Source organism: Curcuma longa, chromosome 3, assembly GCF_044706935.1.
Source record: "Curcuma longa cultivar G26 ecotype Majalengka, Jawa Barat chromosome 3, ITB_CL_G26_1.1, whole genome shotgun sequence".
Taxonomy (NCBI): domain Eukaryota; kingdom Viridiplantae; phylum Streptophyta; class Magnoliopsida; order Zingiberales; family Zingiberaceae; genus Curcuma; species Curcuma longa.
Genome location: NC_133863.1, coordinates 12,023,244 through 12,042,919, shown reverse-complemented (window position 1 = coordinate 12,042,919; position 19,676 = coordinate 12,023,244). Strand labels below are relative to the sequence as shown.

Here is a 19,676-nt window from a genome sequence, read left to right as displayed (position 1 = left end):
ATTATCCGATAAAATATTAAAATGACATGATGTGAATGATTAGAAATAGTTGAACCTAGGGGTGTAAACTGAAAATTTCCAAAAGAGCCGTTGTTTGAAATATAGATAATTAATTTATGGCGTTTAATTCGGTAATTAGTCAAACCGTGTCTCAGCTTAAGGGTCCTTATTGGACCTTAATTGTGGGTTTTTAATAGTAAATATCATTGATTTGAAGAAAAATAATTATTTTTTCTTTCTGTTTATCCTCCAAATGTATTTGTAAAATTAAAAAAATTATTTGGATTAATTGACTTTGTTAACTTGTAGTTTTGGAAATTAATCTTTGAGAAAGATGCATGGAATCGTAAATTTGATTTCATTCTTAAGATAGATTATGTCGCAATTAACTCTAAAAGAATTCTAAGCACGATCCACCATCGGACGGTCAGGATCCCGCGGTATGTGTCGTCGGTAAGCGTAGCGCCGAAACCCGAAACGCTTGAAAGCCGATATATCAGGTAGAAACCCGTATCGCGTTTTCCGCCCTTTTGTTATATAAAGAGCTCCTCCCTCTTCGTCGTCTCCTCGCTCTTCCTTTGCTCATCGCTCTCTTCTTCTTCGCTTCCTCATCGCTTTCTCTGCGATCGCTCTGTTTCAGGGTTTTTAGGGATTAGGTTAGTTGGTGGAGGTCGATCTGAGGTAACAATGGCGGGAGGTGTGGTCGGTCCTGGCGGGGGAGAGAAGGAATACCCTGGGAAACTCACGCTTTTCGTTCTATTGACCTGCGTCGTCGCCGCTACTGGAGGTCTCATCTTCGGATACGACATCGGCATCTCTGGTGATGTGAATCCTTCTGTTTGTGTGATTTTGTTGTCTATTGAGTCTTTTCCCAGGCGGATTAGTTTTTTTTTTGTGGATCTGATTGAGGGATTTGATTTTGGATGTAGGCGGAGTGACGTCGATGGACTCGTTTCTGCGGAAGTTCTTCCCTGAAGTGCTCAGCAAGGAGAAGGCGGACAATAGCACGAACCAGTACTGCAAGTTCGATAGTCCGTTGCTGACCATCTTCACGTCGTCGCTGTACCTGGCGGCGCTGGTATCCTCCTTCTTCGCCTCGGCGGTGACGAGAGTATTCGGTCGAAAATGGTCGATGCTTGGCGGAGGGCTTATTTTCCTCGTCGGCTCTGCCCTCAATGGCGCTGCCACGAACGTTTTGATGCTCATCCTCGGCCGAATCCTCCTCGGCGTTGGTATCGGCTTCGCCAATCAGGTTGCAATCAAGTAAACTGTTTTTGTGGATAACAAATAAAATTCCTAAAAAGTGCAATTGTTTTGTTACTTTTCATGCCGACCTTCTTTAAGTGCATTTATTGACACAATTATAATTATTTTTCGCTTTAATTGAATATCCACAATGTTTATCAGAATCAGGAATTTTAAAGAGATAACTGGCTTCAGACTTCAGAGACATACTTGGAGAGTCTGAATCCGAATCCTTGGAACGTCTACTATCTATTAATTTTATGTTTTCATTGTGTAATTGACAGTCTGTTCCATTGTACCTTTCGGAGATGGCACCGGCGCGCCTCCGTGGAATGCTCAACATCGGATTCCAGCTCATGATCACGATCGGCATCTTTGCCGCCAACCTCATCAATTACGGCACCGCAAAGATTGAGGGCGGCTGGGGATGGCGCGTCAGCCTCGCCCTTGCCGCCGTCCCTGCAGCTATCATCTCGATCGGGTCTCTCTTACTCCCCGACACCCCTAACTCCCTCATCGAGCGTGGTCACCCAGAGGCCGCCAAGGAGATGCTCCGTCGCATTCGTGGCACTGACGATGTTTACGAGGAGTACAATGACCTGGTTGCCGCCAGCGAGGAGTCGAAGTTGGTGAAGCACCCCTGGTCGAACATTGTCAAGCGCAAGTACCGCCCGCAGCTTACTATGACCATCCTCATCCCATTTTTCCAGCAGCTCACTGGTATCAACGTTATCATGTTCTACGCTCCTGTGCTCTTTAAGACAATTGGATTCGGAGACGATGCTTCCCTCATGTCTGCTGTTATCACTGGCGTGGTCAACGTCATCGCCACCTTTGTCTCCATCTTCACCGTTGACAAGCTCGGCCGAAGGAAGTTGTTCTTGCAAGGCGGAACTCAGATGCTTATTTCTCAGGTATAGTCATCTTTTTTTTTCTTCTTTAGTTGCTCATACTTCCATTGTATTTTAACTTGAATTGTGATCCATCCACTCAGGTAAGATTTTTTATGTTTGTCAAATTTATCCATGAACTTGATCCATACCTACGCACTTAATTTCAATCGCCTAATTTATGGTTGTTTTAAAATACTATCAAACAGCAGTAATGGAATCATTGGTTGTCCTTAAACTCTTTGATGCAGATAATTGTGGGAACCTTGATTGCGATCAAATTTGGTACCAGCGGCCAGGGGCAGATTCCAAAGGCCTATGGTTCTGTAGTGTTGTTCTTTATATGTGTCTATGTTGCTGGATTTGCATGGTCATGGGGTCCCCTTGGTTGGCTGGTACCCAGTGAGATATTTCCTCTGGAGATCAGATCGGCCGGGCAGAGTATCAATGTTTCTGTCAACATGTTCTTCACCTTCATCATTGCCCAAGTATTTCTCACAATGCTCTGCCACATGAAGTTTGGCCTCTTCTACTTCTTTGCTGGATGGGTGTTGATCATGACCATCTTCATCGCCCTTTTCCTTCCCGAGACGAAGAATGTTCCCCATCGAAGAGATGATCTTGGTGTGGAAGGCCCACTGGTTCTGGGGCAAGTTCATTGCTGATGAGGACATGCATGGCCATGGTGGTCATGTTGGACCGGCTGATCACCACGCTAAAGCACGAACTGAAATATAAGCATCAGCTTTATAGGATAATGCTTGTAATGCTTTATTAGTATAATTTTAAAAAATCAGTCTGTAATATCATTTAAGCTTTTTTTTTCTTCACTATTATTAGAAGTTATATAGTTTGGAAAAAACTATGAAACTCAATAAAGCTTTGGTTGTTACTACATTCTTCCAGTTGTTTGTGTTTCATTCTAGCTATCAACATCAAGTGACAAGTTATTTTTGCATCTGGAATGTATAATGACCTCTGTTAGCTGGAGGACAGCTATTTGCTTCCTATTCAGTGGGGTAGGAAGTTTAACATGGCAAAACCCAATTGAATTGGTTTGCATGTCAAATTCATGACAGGAATTCTTAGTGCTTTCTTGTTGAATAATGCTAGTTGTGATGAAACTTTAAGAGTCTAAAGACCCTAAACTATCCCAACTAACACTACTGTTAGACAGTGCTTTCTTAGAGGATTTTGAAAATAAAGGTAATTTTAACATTGCAAGACTGACCTGAATTGGCTAACTTGTCAATTCATGACATTAATTTGGATTCTATATAGAGTGAGGTTTGTTAGCTCTTTCCTAGTCGAATGATGTTAGTTCTTGTACAACTTCAAAGTTTAAGACTGTTTTCTTGGAGGGGTTTGGAAAATGAAAGTAATTTTAACTTTGCAAGACTCTCCTGAATTGGATTGCTTGTCTATTCATGACGTGAATTTTGATTCTATCCTGAGTAAGGTTTGTTAGTGTTTTCCTAGTTTAATAAAGTTAGAACCTGTTTACTTCAGAATTCAAACCATCCATACTAACACACTAGGTAGGTAGGGATGGCAACTGATGTCCAAAAACCGTGTATCGGGTGGGTTCTTAGTTAGTGTATCATATTCAGATTAAGTTTGGTTTTGCTTAAAAATGCATGAGCCATTGACAACTCCACTATTTATCCACTTAAGCTTGCTTACTCGTTTATCATCTTCGAGTAGGTATATTCAAATAGTAGTATCAAACTACTATTTTCTTGGAGCAGGGATAGAGAATAACATTACTTTAATTATTTTCTGTTAATCCTCCTCCTGCTTGCTGCTAAATGATAACAATTATGAGTCTCTGATATATCAGGTGAGTCAAGGACCAGAGCCTGTCCATAAAACCTTTTCAAATGAAGTATCTGAAAGTGATATGTTCTTCTTTTTTTTTTTTTCTGAAAATGACATGTTGCTAACTGGAAAGCAACCTTCCTCAGCAGCAAAGAGGAATGCATGCAAACTGTGAAGTTATTGTGGCTTGATCCTCAATGGCTTCCATTTCCACTTGTTCTCATTGCCATTTCCTTGTTTATGGACAAGATCAGAGGCTTTTCCTGACTTTCCTTGCATATTGAATGCTGAAAGCGAAGGCTTCAGATTGATATCAAGATCATGAAAAGTTGAATGAGGTTGGGTGAAAGTTGAATGAGATTTCATTGAATGCTTCTTTTTTTCTTTCTTCTTTTTGGGGCTTGTGGTTTTCATTAATGTTGTTTCTGATGGATATGATCTGGATATGTTTGTGGATAAACTCCAGATGATTTGAAGATGAGTTGTAAAGTGTTGAGGATTTTGGTTGAGAAATCTTGAGGGAATTAATTGCTCTTCATGTTTAGAAGCTTGTCCTTTATCTCTATGTTTGAGATTTTAAAAATAGCTCCTCACATATGGTCGTGGGCCCGACCGTGTGAGGCCGCTAAGGTGGCGGATTCCACCTTTTTGCAGAAGAGATTTTAAAAATAGCTCCCGAGATATTGTTGAATTGGTTAGTGTAGAACAGATTTACTAAAGTGAATAAGGGTTAGTGAAGCCGAGACAATGATCTCCCTTGTAGTGGCTGACAGATTCTATCTTTTGCTAAAGAGATTTTAAAAATATCTTGAATAAATAATGTTGTCCTTGAAATATTTTTTGCTTTATTTGGACATAATACGATGATTTTAGGTTCTATCAAAATGAATATGCAATTTCACATTTTTTATAATTCAATTTTATATTTCACACATAAATTAAATTCAAAAAGCTAAATAGTTCCTGATGTCCTAACATTACTGATTATTCAACTGCAAGAAAGGTTGGATTAGGCCCCACCAGTATGAGGGGGAGTAAACCACGGTGAATGCGGGCCCAGCCAGGACATGGGGGCGAAGGGCAATTTGCATAGCGGAGATTGATATTATCGCAACTGCCGCTAGGGACCTTCGAACCCACGACCTCAAAGTTACCGTGTCCTGACCGGCTGCTCCCGCCCGTGGGGGCACATTACTGATTATTCAAATACAGTATGTATATGCAATCTTTATAATATAATTTACATCACTTTATATATTATTTTTTTAAGAAAATTAATTTTCGTCAGAATTATTAATATTATACGAGTTTAAATAATGATAAATTAAAAATAAAGACTTGATTCAATAAAAAAATATCATTTTAATTTATGCTCATTTTTTTAAAATAAAATTTTGGGTTGAGAGGGATGTACATCTGGTTGGGTCAGAGAGTCAACGCCAAAACCCTCAGCGACCGAGCGTCTCCTTCGATGCTCTCCCATGGCAATCTTCAGAACCCTAATTCGATCCCTTCTCCGGAACCAGGGCTCTCGGTGTCACCCCTCATGCCGCACTCCATCTTCTCTTTCTCCCCTCGTTTCCTTCTCCCCTCTCCCTCTATCTCACTCCACCGTCGCCTCCAATCCTTTCGCCTTCGTTCTTCGGCTCAGCCGTTCGCCTTCTCCGATCTTGTACCCTCCCCTTCGATGGGCCCGCTTCTCTGGTCCCCTGTTCCTCTCTTCGCCCCCATGGAAGCTCTTGCAGTCAGCAACTCCTTTGTATCTGCGGGGTAAAGATGCGATCTTTCCGAAGGATCTGCTTCAAGTACGGAGCTTTCCGGTCGAGTTAAGATTGAACTCGATAGGAGAGGTCGAGAGGGGTGTAGGGAATGAAATTCAATGGAGAGAGGAATCCAAAGATGTCGGCTTGGAAAAGATTGATGAGAAGCTCCTAAATTTGCCTAATTTGGTCTCGATCAGCAGGATGGTGTCGGGTCCTATAATTGGGTGGTAAGTTGGTTCTTATGTAGGTTATTTCAGGAAGTTAATCTCTCGCAGTTAGTGCGATACAGAAGAAAAGTACTTCGATTCATTCTCTGTGCTTGGATTTGTTTGTTTTTTGACTTAAGGATATGCTATCATTCAAGAGAAATTTTGTGGAAGTAGCTGCGGATATTTATATTTCCTTAGTTCACTTTTTTATTAGAGAAGTGACATTTAACATTACTATTTACTTTCATTAGCAACTTCCCTGGATGGTTCTTCAAGTGTTGTTAATCACTGAGCCATTTATAAAAAAACTGAAAAAAAAGAGAATCTCCTTTTTATTGACTGGAAATACTAGCTATCCAATCTTTAGTTGAGTACCCAACTTTCACATGGTTCCTGAAACATGAAACTGAGAAATCAATCATGTGTGATAAAAAGAATGCTATGTTATGGAAAAACTTACTTATATATGCGTGCAATTGGATCCATTCCATTCCGTGAAGAAAAAAGTGTTTCTTTACTTGACTCTTATGAAATGATCTTATGTTTCATATCTAAAATTGAATGGTACCATTGCTTACTACACTGGCATTATTACAATAGTGTGTATCCCCATTGTGGAAAAAAAATACATGTGTCACCTTTTATCGTTCATCTTGATGTGTCTAATGCATAGAATAAACTCACTTAAGCCTCTCTGAATGTTTGTTATATTGTTAACATGAATTGCTGAAATAATTGCTTATGATAATACTTCCTGAATATCTCAACAAAGTATTTGATGTAGGATGATTATAAATGAGTGGTATCTTCCTGCTTTCGGTGCATTGGTTGTCTCTGGAGCAACTGATTGGGTGGGCAATTGAACATTATGTTGATAATTATTTTTTTTTTTGTTTTCAATTCTGATTCATTTGGTCTTAGTTGTTCTTACTTTGTATTATAGTTGGATGGTTTCCTTGCAAGAAAGATGGGTATTCATTCAGTCTTTGGTTCCTACCTTGATCCACTAGCTGACAAGGTTTAATTTTTTTGGATGAAACTTATGGTTGATAACCAATTGTGCTGTGTGTATTCGTAATATGACATTGTACTCCGGTTTTGCCAGTGCAGGTTCTAATTGTCTGTGTTGGGTTGTCTATGTTAAAAAAGGATCTACTAAATCGTGAGTCATTCAACTACCTTCCCAGTGGATTATCTCAAACCTAAACTGAGTCCAATGCTACATACCTGTTTTCCTACCTTTTCTAATTAAGTAATTAATAAATAGTGCTTTATTTTAGATTGCTAGTGTTGTTTCCAAAATTGTATTTCAGACAAAAAAACATGGCAACTACCTGAATTTGTCTGTTGCAATTGCAGCTATGCTTGTGGCCTTGATCGTTGCAAGAGATGTAGGTCTTATTGGTGGTGCATTTTATAAAAGAGCTGCAAGTTTGGGATGGGAGGTAATATCGAATTTGAAAATCTTGAACTGAGTCTGATGAACTTATTGAATCCTCCTATGATTCTTTTGCAGTGGAAGAGTTGGTCTCAGTTTGTAAATCTTGATGAAATGCATAGACACAAGGTGGAGCCTCTCTTCATAAGCAAGGTATAGTTTTGTGTTCTTGGTGCTTATGTCTTTGAACACTATGCTTTCTTTTCTGATACTGTTGCATCCTTCTACATTGAAATATGTCATCATTTAATGAGTGGCTTGTGCAGGTGAACACAGTCTTCCAGTTGCTTTTAGTTGCTGCTGCTCTTCTTCAACCTGAGTTAGGGAATAAAGAAACTCAGGTTTACATAACCTACTTGAGGTAAATTGCACACAAGATCCTCTGTGTTTCTTTCAAGTTTTTTGAGCTGAAAAAAATTATTTAGCAACTCTGCAATAAAACACTTATAGCTTCATGTTGCGTGCAAGAGTATTAATAACAAGTATTGCTGGATATTTTCGCAGTTGGTTGGTGGCTTCAACAACATCTGTCTCTTCGATCGCTTACATAGTTCAAAATCTTCATAGATGATCTGCTTTCCGCTGCAGATTATTGTGGTCGGTGAAGAAGTACCAACCATGCTTCCTCTTGTTCTTTGAGTGCATTGCATGCAGTCTTCAGAATCAATCACAAGCTTGTGTTTCCATGATCTCCATCACAAATAGCAGGCCCAGGAGATGAGATACATATATAGTTTTTTTATTTGAAAAAAAAAGAGAGTCAAAATCCTTCTTTCATTTTGACGGCAAGAGTTTTTTCTTGTAATAGTGGATGTAGCGCTCTTAATCCATGCAGATTAGCTAGCACTCATGTTTTTAGCTGTCATTTGTCTCTAATGCAGACAGAAATCTGTGATATTTCAAATTTAATCTCAATGATAATTTAAACTTATGGATTTGAAGTTATTGGTTCAATCTAGTAAACAATATATTAGTGACATAATTTGCTGGATTGTGATAGGCATAAATATAAAGCAATGATGTATGGAAGAAGTGCTTTGTTTTCGGAATTAACATTGTGTTGAGTTTCTGGAAGAGCACTGAGTTGATCTCTTGAATACAAACACAGTGCTTAAAAGAACTTTTGCTTGGTTCATTTGTAATCATTTGCTAAATGGCCAGAATATGCTGTGGCTTATAAATCATATCTGCAATTTGATTTCTGTCATGATATGATCCACTTGGAGCCTGAATCTGCTAAAAGAAGAGCTTACAGCAGTTGACCTACAAATATTAGTGCTTGATGCTGGCATTTATCTCTGCATTTGACATCAGAAGGAATATTCTTATCCTTTTCCTTCACCACATCATGCATTAAAGTCAAAATGCCACTGAGTTAGTAGAATATATATTATTTGTTATTATCTGCGGTCCTTTTGCACTGAATTATTTTATATTTTGTTTGGATTGGCATTAAAGATTAAAAAAAGTATGGAAATAATGAGATGGAATAATAAAAAACAGTAGGAAAAAAAAGGAAGTGGAAGCAGAAAAGCAAAGATATCTGAAAAAAATGAACTGTGAAAGAAGGCAATCCAATGAGTAAACTCTCAGACTTGAACAAGAAAACAAAATTTGACAGTAAACTGCTTAGCCATACTTCCGGATTTATTCTATAAAAAAAATTTTATGGATCGGATTGGATCAATCATCCTCAAGATTAATCGATAATGCTAGCTTTAAAAAAAATGATTTAATATCGATCGTCGATCATTTTAGCAAATTGGTTAAAGTGATTTTGGATAAGCTCCATGGAAGTAAACGCATACAAATATTCCCACAACCCCACCACCCTAACTTTTTTCCAAAAGCCACCCTCAAACTTTATAAAAAGCAGAATTCCCAGCGACCGTCCTCTCTCGAGTCGACCACCGTCTCCGACCGCAGATGCCGAGCCGGAGGGCGATCGAGGTCCGCGCTGGCGACGGAAGCTCACAGAAGTGGCGTGTCTCCCTACCGGAGGACGCCTTCGACTCGTTCGTCGCCCACGGCGGGGACGCCGTCCGCAGGGTGTTCGGCGAAGGGTCCCTATTCAGCCCGCTGCTGTTCGGGAAGTTCTTCGACCCCGGAGACGCCTTCCCTCTGTGGGAGTTCGAGGCCGACGCGCTTCTCGCCGGGTTGAGGAGCGAGTCCAAGACCGGTGTCGATTGGTTCGAGACCGACTCCGAGTACGCCCTCAAAGCGGAACTGCCAGGTACTGGAAATTCGTTAGGGTTCCTAGTGGGAAGAACAAAAGGCTAGCTGCAGATTGAAACATAATAATAATTCCTAGGTTTGATACAAGAAATGGGTAGCAATGCTTGAGTGGGAATGATAATTTTGGTAGTTTCCTAGTTGCAATCAAACTCAAGAATCACTATCTCATCAGATTTCATCATGAACGATAGAGTTATTCTTGCCAAACTCAAATTTTTATTGAAGATTTGTCTTGCAACCAAATAGGAAATAGTTATGGAAGTAAGTACCTTGTTCGCATTACGAATGATACAAAGGATGGAAGTAGCTTGTTCATATTAGGAATGAGATTGAAGACGATTCTTAATCAAATCTCACTTGTGATTCTTCAGTAATGGCTATCCATATGAAGCTAGAGCTCTTGCTTTGTTTCTTTCTGATCCATGTGATGCTTGGTTTCGTCAGATGATGCTGATCTATCCAATAATGTTCGTACAAGTTGAAAACTTGCATCTATTTTCAGCAGCTGATTAGCTTTAATCTATTCGAAGTCATGGATCAATACATAGCATATCTTATGGGTTTCTGTTTAATTACAGAAAGCAAAGCTCTTAGGCCTTGTTCTTGGTGTTCTTGATACACTTTGTGCTGATATCATACTAAACATTTGATTATATAGGACCAAGAATATCAAAAGGTCAAGCTTTTGAGACTAAAGGTCGGATCAAGTTTTGTTTTATTTAATTTGTATTTTAAGGAGCCAAGATTATGACATGCACCATGATATGAATTTCAATTGGTATCACTCAGTGCGACTAAATTGTATTGTCTCAGTTGTGGATTCATACCGAAATTTTGTTGACACAAATATCGCTGTCTCGCCGTGCTAGAACAGTTTCCGGTCATACGAAATCAATACTTTTAACTTATCTATACATAGACAAAGCTTGCAGACAAATGACTAAAGTTTCATTCTACAGTTGGCGTGAGGAAATGTGATGCAGAAGTGTGCGGGCAAAGCACGAAGGTGATCGAGATCAGTGGGCTATGGAGGGGAAAGGAATCTGACGCAAGGGACTGGAAGTTGGGCCGCTGGTGGGAGCATGGATTCGTCCGACGACTCGAGCTGCCGGCCGACACAAACTGGAAGAAGACCGAGGCACACATTGTTGACGACACCCTCCTGGAGATCAAAATTCCAAAGCACAGCACTGCTGATGGAAACCTGCGCTGAGTGGCAAGCAGCAAGGAATCTGAATGTATTCAATTGTGGCAACTAGTGCTATCTAATTTGACAGAATATGTTCATGGTGGTGGCTGACAGGAAGAATAAAGAAGCTGTGCGCTGATGGAAGAAGATGTGTAATTAATCGTCTGTTGTTGCTATATATATATAGCATAGATTTGATGATTTATTATTGAACACTGATATGAAATATTTGGTGAGGTTTCATCTAAATTAAATCAATGCAGAAAATTTTAAAATACCTTTCATGATTTTATTAATCAAATGCTTTTTAATGTTTTTATTTTGTTATTAAAATAATCGAATATTAAATAGAAAATAATATTTTATATATATAAAAAAAGAAATTAATTGTAAGTTTTTTATTATTTTTTAATTTTCAGCTTCTTTTGGAGGATAAAAAATTCTTAAAATTTTAATTGGAAGGTAGATCATTGAGTAGTTAGGGAACAATAGTCCAACAATGTTTATTTATCATAGTTTTGGAAATTTTATTAATCACTAGCTAGCAACAAGAGGCACGACCTTACTTAAACAGGATCTGTTCTATAGGCTCATACAATTGTATCCTTGAGTGTTAAGAAAACAGGCAACCCAATCTGGTGGATGACGTAAGATCTTGAGATCAGAGCAAGATTAACGGCTAAGATCCAATGGGACCGATGGCTGTGGAGGATTGTTCTCAGCAGATCGATGGTCTGCTGTGGTGGTCTTGAGATTGTCTGACAGATCCAATTCTTTTTTGATATTAATCAAATGCCTTTTAATTTTTTTATTTTATTATTAAAATTAATGATTATTTTTCTTCAATGTTTTTTCTAAAAATTAATTTCAAACAAAAATTTATGTTCGGTTTAATTTTGGGGGAAAAGATAATTTCTAAATTAAATTATGTGCAAATTAATCATCAAAATAATTAAGTAGACTATGCGTATTTTTAAATAAATAATGAATATGTTTTTATTTTATTTTTTTATTAATCAAATGCCTTTTAATATTTTTTATTTTATTGTTAAAATACTCAAATATTAAATAGAGAATGATTTTTTATATATATATGTAAATAAAAAGAATTTAATTGTAAGTTTTTTTATTATTTTTTAATTTTCAGCATCTCTTGGAGGATAAAAAATACTCAAAAATTTAATTGGACGGTGGATCATTTAGTAGTTAGGGAACTTTAGTCCCACATTGCTTATTTATCATAGTTTTAGAAACTTTATTAATCACCAGCTAGCAACAAGAGGCACGACCTTACTTGAACAGGATCTGTTCTATAGGCTCGTACAACTGTATCCTTGAGTGTTAAGGAGACAGGCAACCCAATCTGGTGGATGACGTAAGATCTTGAGATCAGAGCATGATTAACGGCTAAGATCCAATGGGATCGAAGGCTGTGGAGGATTGTTCTCAGCAGATCGATGGTCTGCTGCGGTGGTCTTGAGATTGTCTGACAGATCCAATTCTTTTTTGATATTAATCAAATGCCTTTTAATTTTTTTTTATTTTATTATTAAAATTAATGATTATTTTTCTTCAATGTTTTTTCTAAAAATTAATTTCAAACAAAAATTTATGTTCGATTTAATTTTGGGGGAAAAGATAATTTCTAAATTAAATTATGTGCAAATTAATCATCAAAATAATTAAGTAGACTATGCGTATTTTTTTTAATAAATACTGAACATGTTTTTATTTTATTTTTTATTAATCAAATGCCTTTTAATATTTTTTATTTTATTGTTAAAATACTCAAATATTAAATAGAGAATGATATTTTATATATATATGTAAATAAAAAGAAACTAATTGTAAGTTTTTTTATTATTTTTTAATTTTCAGCATCTCTTAGAGGATAAAAAATACTCAAAAATTTAATTGGACGGTGGATCATTTAGTAGTTAGGGAACTTTAGTCCCACATTGCCTATTTATCATAGTTTTGGAAACTTTATTAATCACCAGCTAGCAACAAGAGGCACGACCTTACTTGAACAGGATCTGTTCTATAGGATCGTACAACTGTATCCTTGAGTGTTAAGGAGACAGGCAACCCAATCTGGTGGATGACGTAAGATCTTGAGATCAGAGCATGATTAACGGCTAAGTTCCAATGGGATCGATGGCCATGGAGGATTGTTCTCAGCAGATCGATGGTCTGCTGTGGTGGTCTTGAGATTGTCTGACAGATCCAATTCTTTTTTGATATTAATCAAATGCCTTTTAATTTTTTTATTTTATTATTAAAATTAATGATTATTTTTCTTCAATGTTTTTTTTAAAAATTAATTTCAAACTAAAATTTATGTTCGATTTAATTTTGGGGGAAAAGATAATTTCTAAATTAAATTATTTGCAAATTAATCATCAAAATAATTAAGTAGACTATGCGTATTTTTTTAATAAATACTGAACATGTTTTTGTTTTATTTTTTATTAATCAAATGCCTTTTAATATTTTTTATTTTATTGTTAAAATACTCAAATATTAAATAGAGAATGATATTATATATTATATATGTAAATAAAAAGAAACTAATTGTAAGTTTTTTTATTATTTTTTAATTTTCAGCATCTCTTAGACGATAAAAAATACTCAAAAATTTAATTGGAAGGTGGATCATTTAGTAGTTAGGGAACTTTAGTCCCACATTGCCTATTTATCATAGTTTTGGAAACTTTATTAATCACCAGCTAGCAACAAGAGGCACGACCTTACTTGAACAGGATCTGTTCTATAGGATCGTACAATTGTATCCTTGAGTGTTGAGGAGACAGGCAACCCAATCTGGTGGATGACATAAGATCTTGAGATCAGAGCATGATTAACGGCTAAGATCCAATGGGACCGATGGCCGTGGAGGATTGTTCTCAGTAGATCGATGGTCTGCTGTGGTGGTCTTGAGATTGTCTGACAGATCCAATTCTTTTTTGATATTAATCAAATGCCTTTTATTTTTTTATTTTATTATTAATATTCATGAATGTTAAGAAAATAGAGAATGATATTTTGCATACGTAAAAAGGGGAATTATTGAAATTTTCTCATAATTTATTAATTTTCAGCATCTCTTGGCGGTTTTAATCGGACGGCGATCATTGAATAGTTTGCTGCAGATAGTTTGCTGCCTGAATTCAAGAGAGCAAATTGTTAACAATGTAAAAGTAAGATTGCAATAGCTATCTACTATTAGATTTATTACTGCAAATGGCATCAATTACAAAGATAAAAAATGGAATAAATGTTTCAAGATGAAGAACAAATTTAAAGAGCAATTACCCTGAAAACTGAAAGAGATTAAAAAAGGTCCAGTAAATTACGTGTTGAGAATATGCAGTTCCTTTCTGGGCACTTTTTTTGCTGTTCAATGACTTTATAAACACAGCTGAAATCAACATCATGCCATTTCTAACGTAATGCTGAGATATATACTTAACACTTTAATTTTAGTAGGAGGTATAGCTCCGATACAATGATAAACATTTGAAATGGACATATGCTAAAAAAACAAAGAAATTTATAGTAAGGCAGATCGATTAAGAGAGATTCACAATTTGTCAATGTTGTACCAGGTTGGACTCAGATGCAACATAACCAAGTGATCAAGATGCCTGTCAGTTACTTGGGTTACATTTCCCAAGTGTCATGGTGGACCCCAACTGAATCTAAGTCATCATGTTTCTAGGTATATGTTACGATAGTCCAATCGACCTACATGGATGGCTTCATATTGCTTTGTTTCTTTCTGATCCATGTGATGCTTGGTTTCGTCAGATGATGTGATCTATCCAATAATGTTCGTACAAGTTGAAAACTTGCATCTATTTTCAGCAGCTGATTAGCTTTAATCTATTACAAGTCATGGATCAAAACATAGCATATCTCATGATTAGGCCTTGTTCTTGGTGTTCTTGATAAACATTGTGCTGATATCATACTAAAGGTTTGATTATATAGGACCAACAATATCAAAAGGTCAAGCTTTTGAGACTAAAGGTCAGATCAAGTTTTGTTTTATTTAATTTGTATTTTAAGGAGCCAAGATTATGACATGCACCATGATATGAATTCCAATTGGTATCACTCAGTGCGACTAAATTGTATTGTCTCAGTTGTGGATTCATACCGAAATTGTGTTGACACAGGTATCGCTGTCTCGCTGTGCTAGAACAGTTTCCGGTCATACGAACTCAATACTTTTAACTTATCTATACATAGACAATGCTTGCAGACAACGACTAAGTTTCATTCTACAGTTGGCGTGAGGAAATGTGATGCAGAAGTGTGCGGGCAAAGCACGAAGGTGATCGAGATCAGTGGGCGATGGAGGGGCAAGGAATCTGAGGCAAGGGACTGGAAGTTGGGCCGCTGGTGGGAGCATGGATTCATCCGATCCGGCGACTTGTTGATGACACCCTCCTGGAGATCAAAGAGCTGCCGGCCGACACAAACTGGAAGAAGACGGAGGCACACATTGTTGATGACACCCTCCTGGAGATCAAAATTCCAAAGCACAGCACTGCTGATGGAAACCTGCGCTGAGTGGCAAGCAGCAAGGAATCTGAATGTATTCAATTGTGGCAACTAGTGCTATCTAATTTGACAGAACATGCTCATTGGTGGCTGAAAGAATAAATGTGCGCTGATGGAAGATGTGTAATTAATCGTCTGTTGTTGTTATATATGTAGCATAGATTTGATTTATTATTGAAGGTGAGGTTTCATACGAATTAAATCAGTACAGGAAATTTTAAAATACCTTTCATGATTTTATTAATCAAATGCCTTTTAATGTTTTTTATTTTATTATTAAAATACTCGAATATTAAATAGAAAATAATATTTTATATATGTAAAAAAAAAAACTAATTGTAAGTTTTTTGTTATTTTTTAATTTTCAGCTTTTTGGAGGATAAAAAATATTCAAAATTTTAATTGGCCAGGTGGATCATTGAGTAGTTAGGGAACTTTAGTCCCACATTGCCTATTTAACATAGTTATGGAAACTTTATTAATCACCTACTAGAATCAAAAAGCATGACCTTACTTGAACAGGATCCTTAGGCTGTTAACTGATCCTTGATAGGCAACCCAATCTCCACAGCTACCGGTGTCATAGAATTTGAGTTGCAGATTGAGTTGCCTGTCTGGTGGTCTTGAACACTGTTTCCTATAATTTTTTTTGTCAGTCTTAATCTAACCTTTCCAATTCATTTTTTTATATTAATCAAATACCTTTTAATATTTTTTATTTTATTATTAAAATAATTGAATATTAAAAAAAATAGAGAATGATATTTGGTATATGTAAAAAGGGGAACTATTGAAATTTTCTCATAATTTATTAATTTTCAGTATCTCTTGGAGATTTTAATCGGAAGGTGATCATTGAACATGCATGACCATACTTGAAAATAAGATCTAGTTTTGTAAAGCACGACCATAAGTATTGTATCCTTCAGTGTAAAGGAGACAAGCAATACAATTTGGTTGGCAACACAATTTAGTTGATGACATAAGAATTTTTTTGAACTAACTGAACCGACTGAATTTTTAAATAAAAATCGAACAAACCGAATCGATTAAATATCAGTTAATTCAATTTTCAATTTTTAAATATTTTGAAAATTTTAAATTAATTTTTAAATATTTTGAAAATTTTATCAAATTCGGTTTAACCAAAAAAATTAAAATTGGAACTTTAGTCCCACATTGCCTTATTTATCATAGTTTTGGAAACTTTATTAATCACCTGCTAGAACCAAAAGGCATGACCTTACTTGAACAGGATCTGTTCTATAGGCTCGTACAACTGTATCCTTGAGTGTTAAGGAGACAGGCAACCCAATCTGGTGGATGACGTAAGATCTCAAGATCAGAGCATGATTAACAGCTCAGATCCAATGGGACCGGTGGCTGTGGAGGATTGTTCTCAGTAGATCAGATGGTCTGCTGTGGTGGTCTTGAGATTGTCTGACAGATCCAATTCTTTTTTGATATTAATCAAATGCCTTTTATTTTTTATTTTATTATTAAAATTCATGAATGTTAAGAAAATAGAGAATGATATTTTGTATATGTAAAAAAGGGAACTACTGAAATTTTCTCATAATTTATTAATTTTCAACATCTCTTGGAGATTTTAAATCGGACGGTGATCATTGAATAGTTAACTTTAGTCTCACATCCCCTATTATGATAGTTTCGGAAAATTTATTAATCACATTCTAGATTCGGAAAGCACGACCATACTCAAACAAGATCTGTTCTATGGGCTCGTAGAACTGTATCCTTTAGTGTAAAGGAGACAGGCAACACAATTTGGTTGGCAACACAATTTAGTTGATGGCATAAGAATTTTTTTGAACTAACCCAACCGACCGAATTTTTAAATAAAAATCGAACAAAACGAATCGATAAAATATCGGTTAATTCAATTTTCGACCGAATTAATCAAATTTTTTAAATATTTTGAAAATTTTATCAATTAATTAGTGATTTATAAGTTTACTTACTTAGGAATTTATAAATTATTTTTTTATTTTGATTAATTCGATTTAACTCAAATAAAAAATTTTAAAATTGAAACTGAACCAATTAATTAATTTTTTTAGAAAAAATAACTAAAATTTTGAAATAACCAAACTGAATTTTAAATTCGGGTTTGATCAGTTTATTCGATTTAATTGAATTTTTGCTCAGGCCTACTCAGTAGATCTTGTATCTGCTGTGGTGGTCTTGAGATTATCTGACATATTCAAGTTTTTTCAACGTTTTAAATTTTTAATCACAAAAATTAATGATTATTTTTCTTCAATATTTTTTTTCAAAAATTAATTTCAACTTTTTCTAGGGAAAAAATTAAGTTTTATTTAATTTTGGGGAATAAGATAATTTCTTAATTAAATTATATGCAAATTAATCATCAAAATAAGAAGGTTTGCATAATAAGTATTTTTTATAATAAATACTGAACTTGTTTTTATTTTTTATTTTTTATTAATCAAATGCCTTTTAATATTTTTTATTTTATTGTTAAAATACTTGAATATTAAATAGAGAATGATATTTTGTATATGTAAATAAAAGAAATTAATTGTAAGTTTTTTATTATTTTTTAATTTTCAACATCTCTTGGAAGATAAAAAATACTCAAAAATTTAATTGGACGGTGGATCATTGAGTAGTTAGGGAACTTTAGTCCCACATTGCCTATTTATCATAGTTTTGGAAACTTTATTAATCACCTGCTAGAACCAAAATACACGACCTTACTTGAACAGGATCTGTTCTATAGGCTCGTACAACTGTATCCTTGAGTGTTAAGGAGACAGGCAACCCAATCTGGTGGATGACGTAAGATCTTGAGATCAGAGCATGATTAACAGCTCAGATCCAATGGGATCGGTGGTTGTGGAGGATTGTTCTCAGCAGATCGATGGTCTGCTGTGGTGGTCTTGAGATTGTCTGACAGATCCAATTCTTTTTTGATATTAATCAAATACCTTTTAATTTTTTATTTTATTATTAAAATTCACAAATGTTAAAAAAATAGAGAATGATATTATTTTGTATATGTAAAAAAGGGAACTACTGAAATTTTCTCATAATTTATTAATTTTCAACATCTCTTGGAGATTTTAATCGGACGGTGATCATTGAATAATTAACTTTAGTCTCACATCCCCTATTATGATTGTTTCAGAAAATTTATTAATCACATTCTAGATTCGGAAAGCACAACCATACTCGAACAAGATCTATTCTATAGGCTCGTAGAACTGTATCCTTTAGTGTAAATGAGACAGGTAATACAATTTGATTGGCAACACAATTTAGTTGATGGCATAAGAATTTTTTTGAACTAACCCAACCGATAAATTTTTAAATAAAAATCGAACAAACTGAATCGATAAAATATCGATTAATTCAATTTTCGACCAAATTAACTAAATTTTTAAATATTTTAAAAATTTTATCAATTAATTAGAGATTTATAAGTTTACTTACTTAGGAATTTATAAATTATTTTTTTATTTTGATTAATTCGATTTAATCGAATATAAAATTTTAAAATTGAAACCGAACCAATTAATTGATTTTTTTTTTGAGAAAAAATAATCTAAAATTTGAAATAACCAAACTGAATTTTTAAATTAATTGGTTTGATTGGTTTATTCATTTTAATTGAATTTTTGCTCATTCCTACTTAGTAGATCTTGTATCTGCTGTGGTGGTCTTGAGATTGTTTGACAGATTTAATTAATTAAATGCAAATTAATCAAAATAAGAAAGTTTTAAATGATTATTTTTTGTAATAATTAAATATGTTTTTATTTTTTTTTTTATTAAAACATATTCCTCCTACTAAACACTAAAAAAAAATTAAAGATTATGTAGTTTTTAACTTTTTTTTGAGAGAAAAAATTTAAGTTTGATCTAATTTTTAGGAATAAAATAATTAATTAATTAAATTAAGTGTAAAATAATCATCAAAATAAGAAGGTCGTACACAACGAGTATTTTTTTTAATAAATATTGAACATGTTTTTGTTTTATTTTTTTATTAAAATATATTGCTCCTGCAAAACACTAAAAAAAATTTGTTTTATTTTTTATTAAAACAAAAACAACATAACTTACTACCTTACTGAATCAAATAAATTGTTTTTTTTCCTTTTTTGAATTTTGTTTAACGTAATATTGGCATGAATTATTTCGCCTTGAAAAAGGAAAGCAAAAAACATTTCTATTGAAAGGAAATAAGATCAAACACATTCTGGTGACACCAAATTACATCTTTTTCACAAGTCAGATGGTGCGATCGTTAACATACTATGGATAAAGCTATAA

General features: G+C 34.9%; 2 protein-coding genes, 6 non-coding genes and 1 pseudogene across 8 annotated transcripts; all 9 read left to right on the top strand.

Annotated features, from left to right (window-relative positions):
* Window positions 1-687: 687 nt before the first annotated feature.
* On the top strand, window positions 688-3,030 carry LOC141823058 (sugar transport protein MST3-like; annotated as a pseudogene).
* Window positions 3,031-5,406: 2,376 nt separating this feature from the next.
* On the top strand, window positions 5,407-8,276 carry LOC141825063 (CDP-diacylglycerol--glycerol-3-phosphate 3-phosphatidyltransferase 1, chloroplastic). Its single transcript, XM_074712439.1, has 8 exons — window positions 5,407-5,943; window positions 6,710-6,776; window positions 6,869-6,943; window positions 7,036-7,087; window positions 7,285-7,370; window positions 7,442-7,516; window positions 7,630-7,724; window positions 7,868-8,276. Exons 1-8 carry the CDS (start codon window positions 5,435-5,437, stop codon window positions 7,932-7,934), a joined length of 1,026 nt encoding a protein of 341 aa, XP_074568540.1. The 5' UTR covers window positions 5,407-5,434; the 3' UTR covers window positions 7,935-8,276.
* Window positions 8,277-9,251: 975 nt separating this feature from the next.
* Window positions 9,252-11,000, top strand: LOC141825089 (22.3 kDa class VI heat shock protein). Its single transcript, XM_074712479.1, has 2 exons — window positions 9,252-9,596; window positions 10,558-11,000. The coding sequence occupies exons 1-2, from the start codon at window positions 9,290-9,292 to the stop codon at window positions 10,809-10,811; spliced, it is 561 nt and encodes a 186-aa protein (XP_074568580.1). The 5' UTR covers window positions 9,252-9,289; the 3' UTR covers window positions 10,812-11,000.
* Window positions 11,001-11,343: 343 nt separating this feature from the next.
* LOC141825788 (small nucleolar RNA U3) lies at window positions 11,344-11,555 on the top strand. The gene has a single exon (XR_012601543.1). It is a non-coding gene; the product is annotated as a small nucleolar RNA U3 (small nucleolar RNA).
* A 516-nt stretch (window positions 11,556-12,071) lies between these two features.
* LOC141825782 (small nucleolar RNA U3) lies at window positions 12,072-12,283 on the top strand. The gene has a single exon (XR_012601537.1). It is a non-coding gene; the product is annotated as a small nucleolar RNA U3 (small nucleolar RNA).
* Window positions 12,284-12,802: 519 nt separating this feature from the next.
* On the top strand, window positions 12,803-13,014 carry LOC141825785 (small nucleolar RNA U3). The gene has a single exon (XR_012601540.1). It is a non-coding gene; the product is annotated as a small nucleolar RNA U3 (small nucleolar RNA).
* Window positions 13,015-13,531: 517 nt separating this feature from the next.
* On the top strand, window positions 13,532-13,743 carry LOC141825787 (small nucleolar RNA U3). Its single transcript, XR_012601542.1, has one exon. It is a non-coding gene; the product is annotated as a small nucleolar RNA U3 (small nucleolar RNA).
* Window positions 13,744-16,593: 2,850 nt separating this feature from the next.
* On the top strand, window positions 16,594-16,806 carry LOC141825784 (small nucleolar RNA U3). Its single transcript, XR_012601539.1, has one exon. It is a non-coding gene; the product is annotated as a small nucleolar RNA U3 (small nucleolar RNA).
* Window positions 16,807-18,088: 1,282 nt separating this feature from the next.
* Window positions 18,089-18,300, top strand: LOC141825781 (small nucleolar RNA U3). Its single transcript, XR_012601536.1, has one exon. It is a non-coding gene; the product is annotated as a small nucleolar RNA U3 (small nucleolar RNA).
* The last annotated feature ends 1,376 nt before the right edge of the window (window positions 18,301-19,676 follow it).

Coding starts and splice junctions, on each gene's coding strand:
- LOC141825063 (XM_074712439.1), top strand. CDS start 5,435: ATGGCAATCTTCAGAACCCTAATTCGATCCCTTCTCCGGAACCAGGGC. Junction 6,944..7,035: donor TTGATCCACTAGCTGACAAG/GTTTAATTTTTT, acceptor TTGCCAGTGCAG/GTTCTAATTGTCTGTGTTGG. Junction 7,371..7,441: donor CTGCAAGTTTGGGATGGGAG/GTAATATCGAAT, acceptor ATTCTTTTGCAG/TGGAAGAGTTGGTCTCAGTT.
- LOC141825089 (XM_074712479.1), top strand. CDS start 9,290: ATGCCGAGCCGGAGGGCGATCGAGGTCCGCGCTGGCGACGGAAGCTCA. Junction 9,597..10,557: donor CCTCAAAGCGGAACTGCCAG/GTACTGGAAATT, acceptor TTCATTCTACAG/TTGGCGTGAGGAAATGTGAT.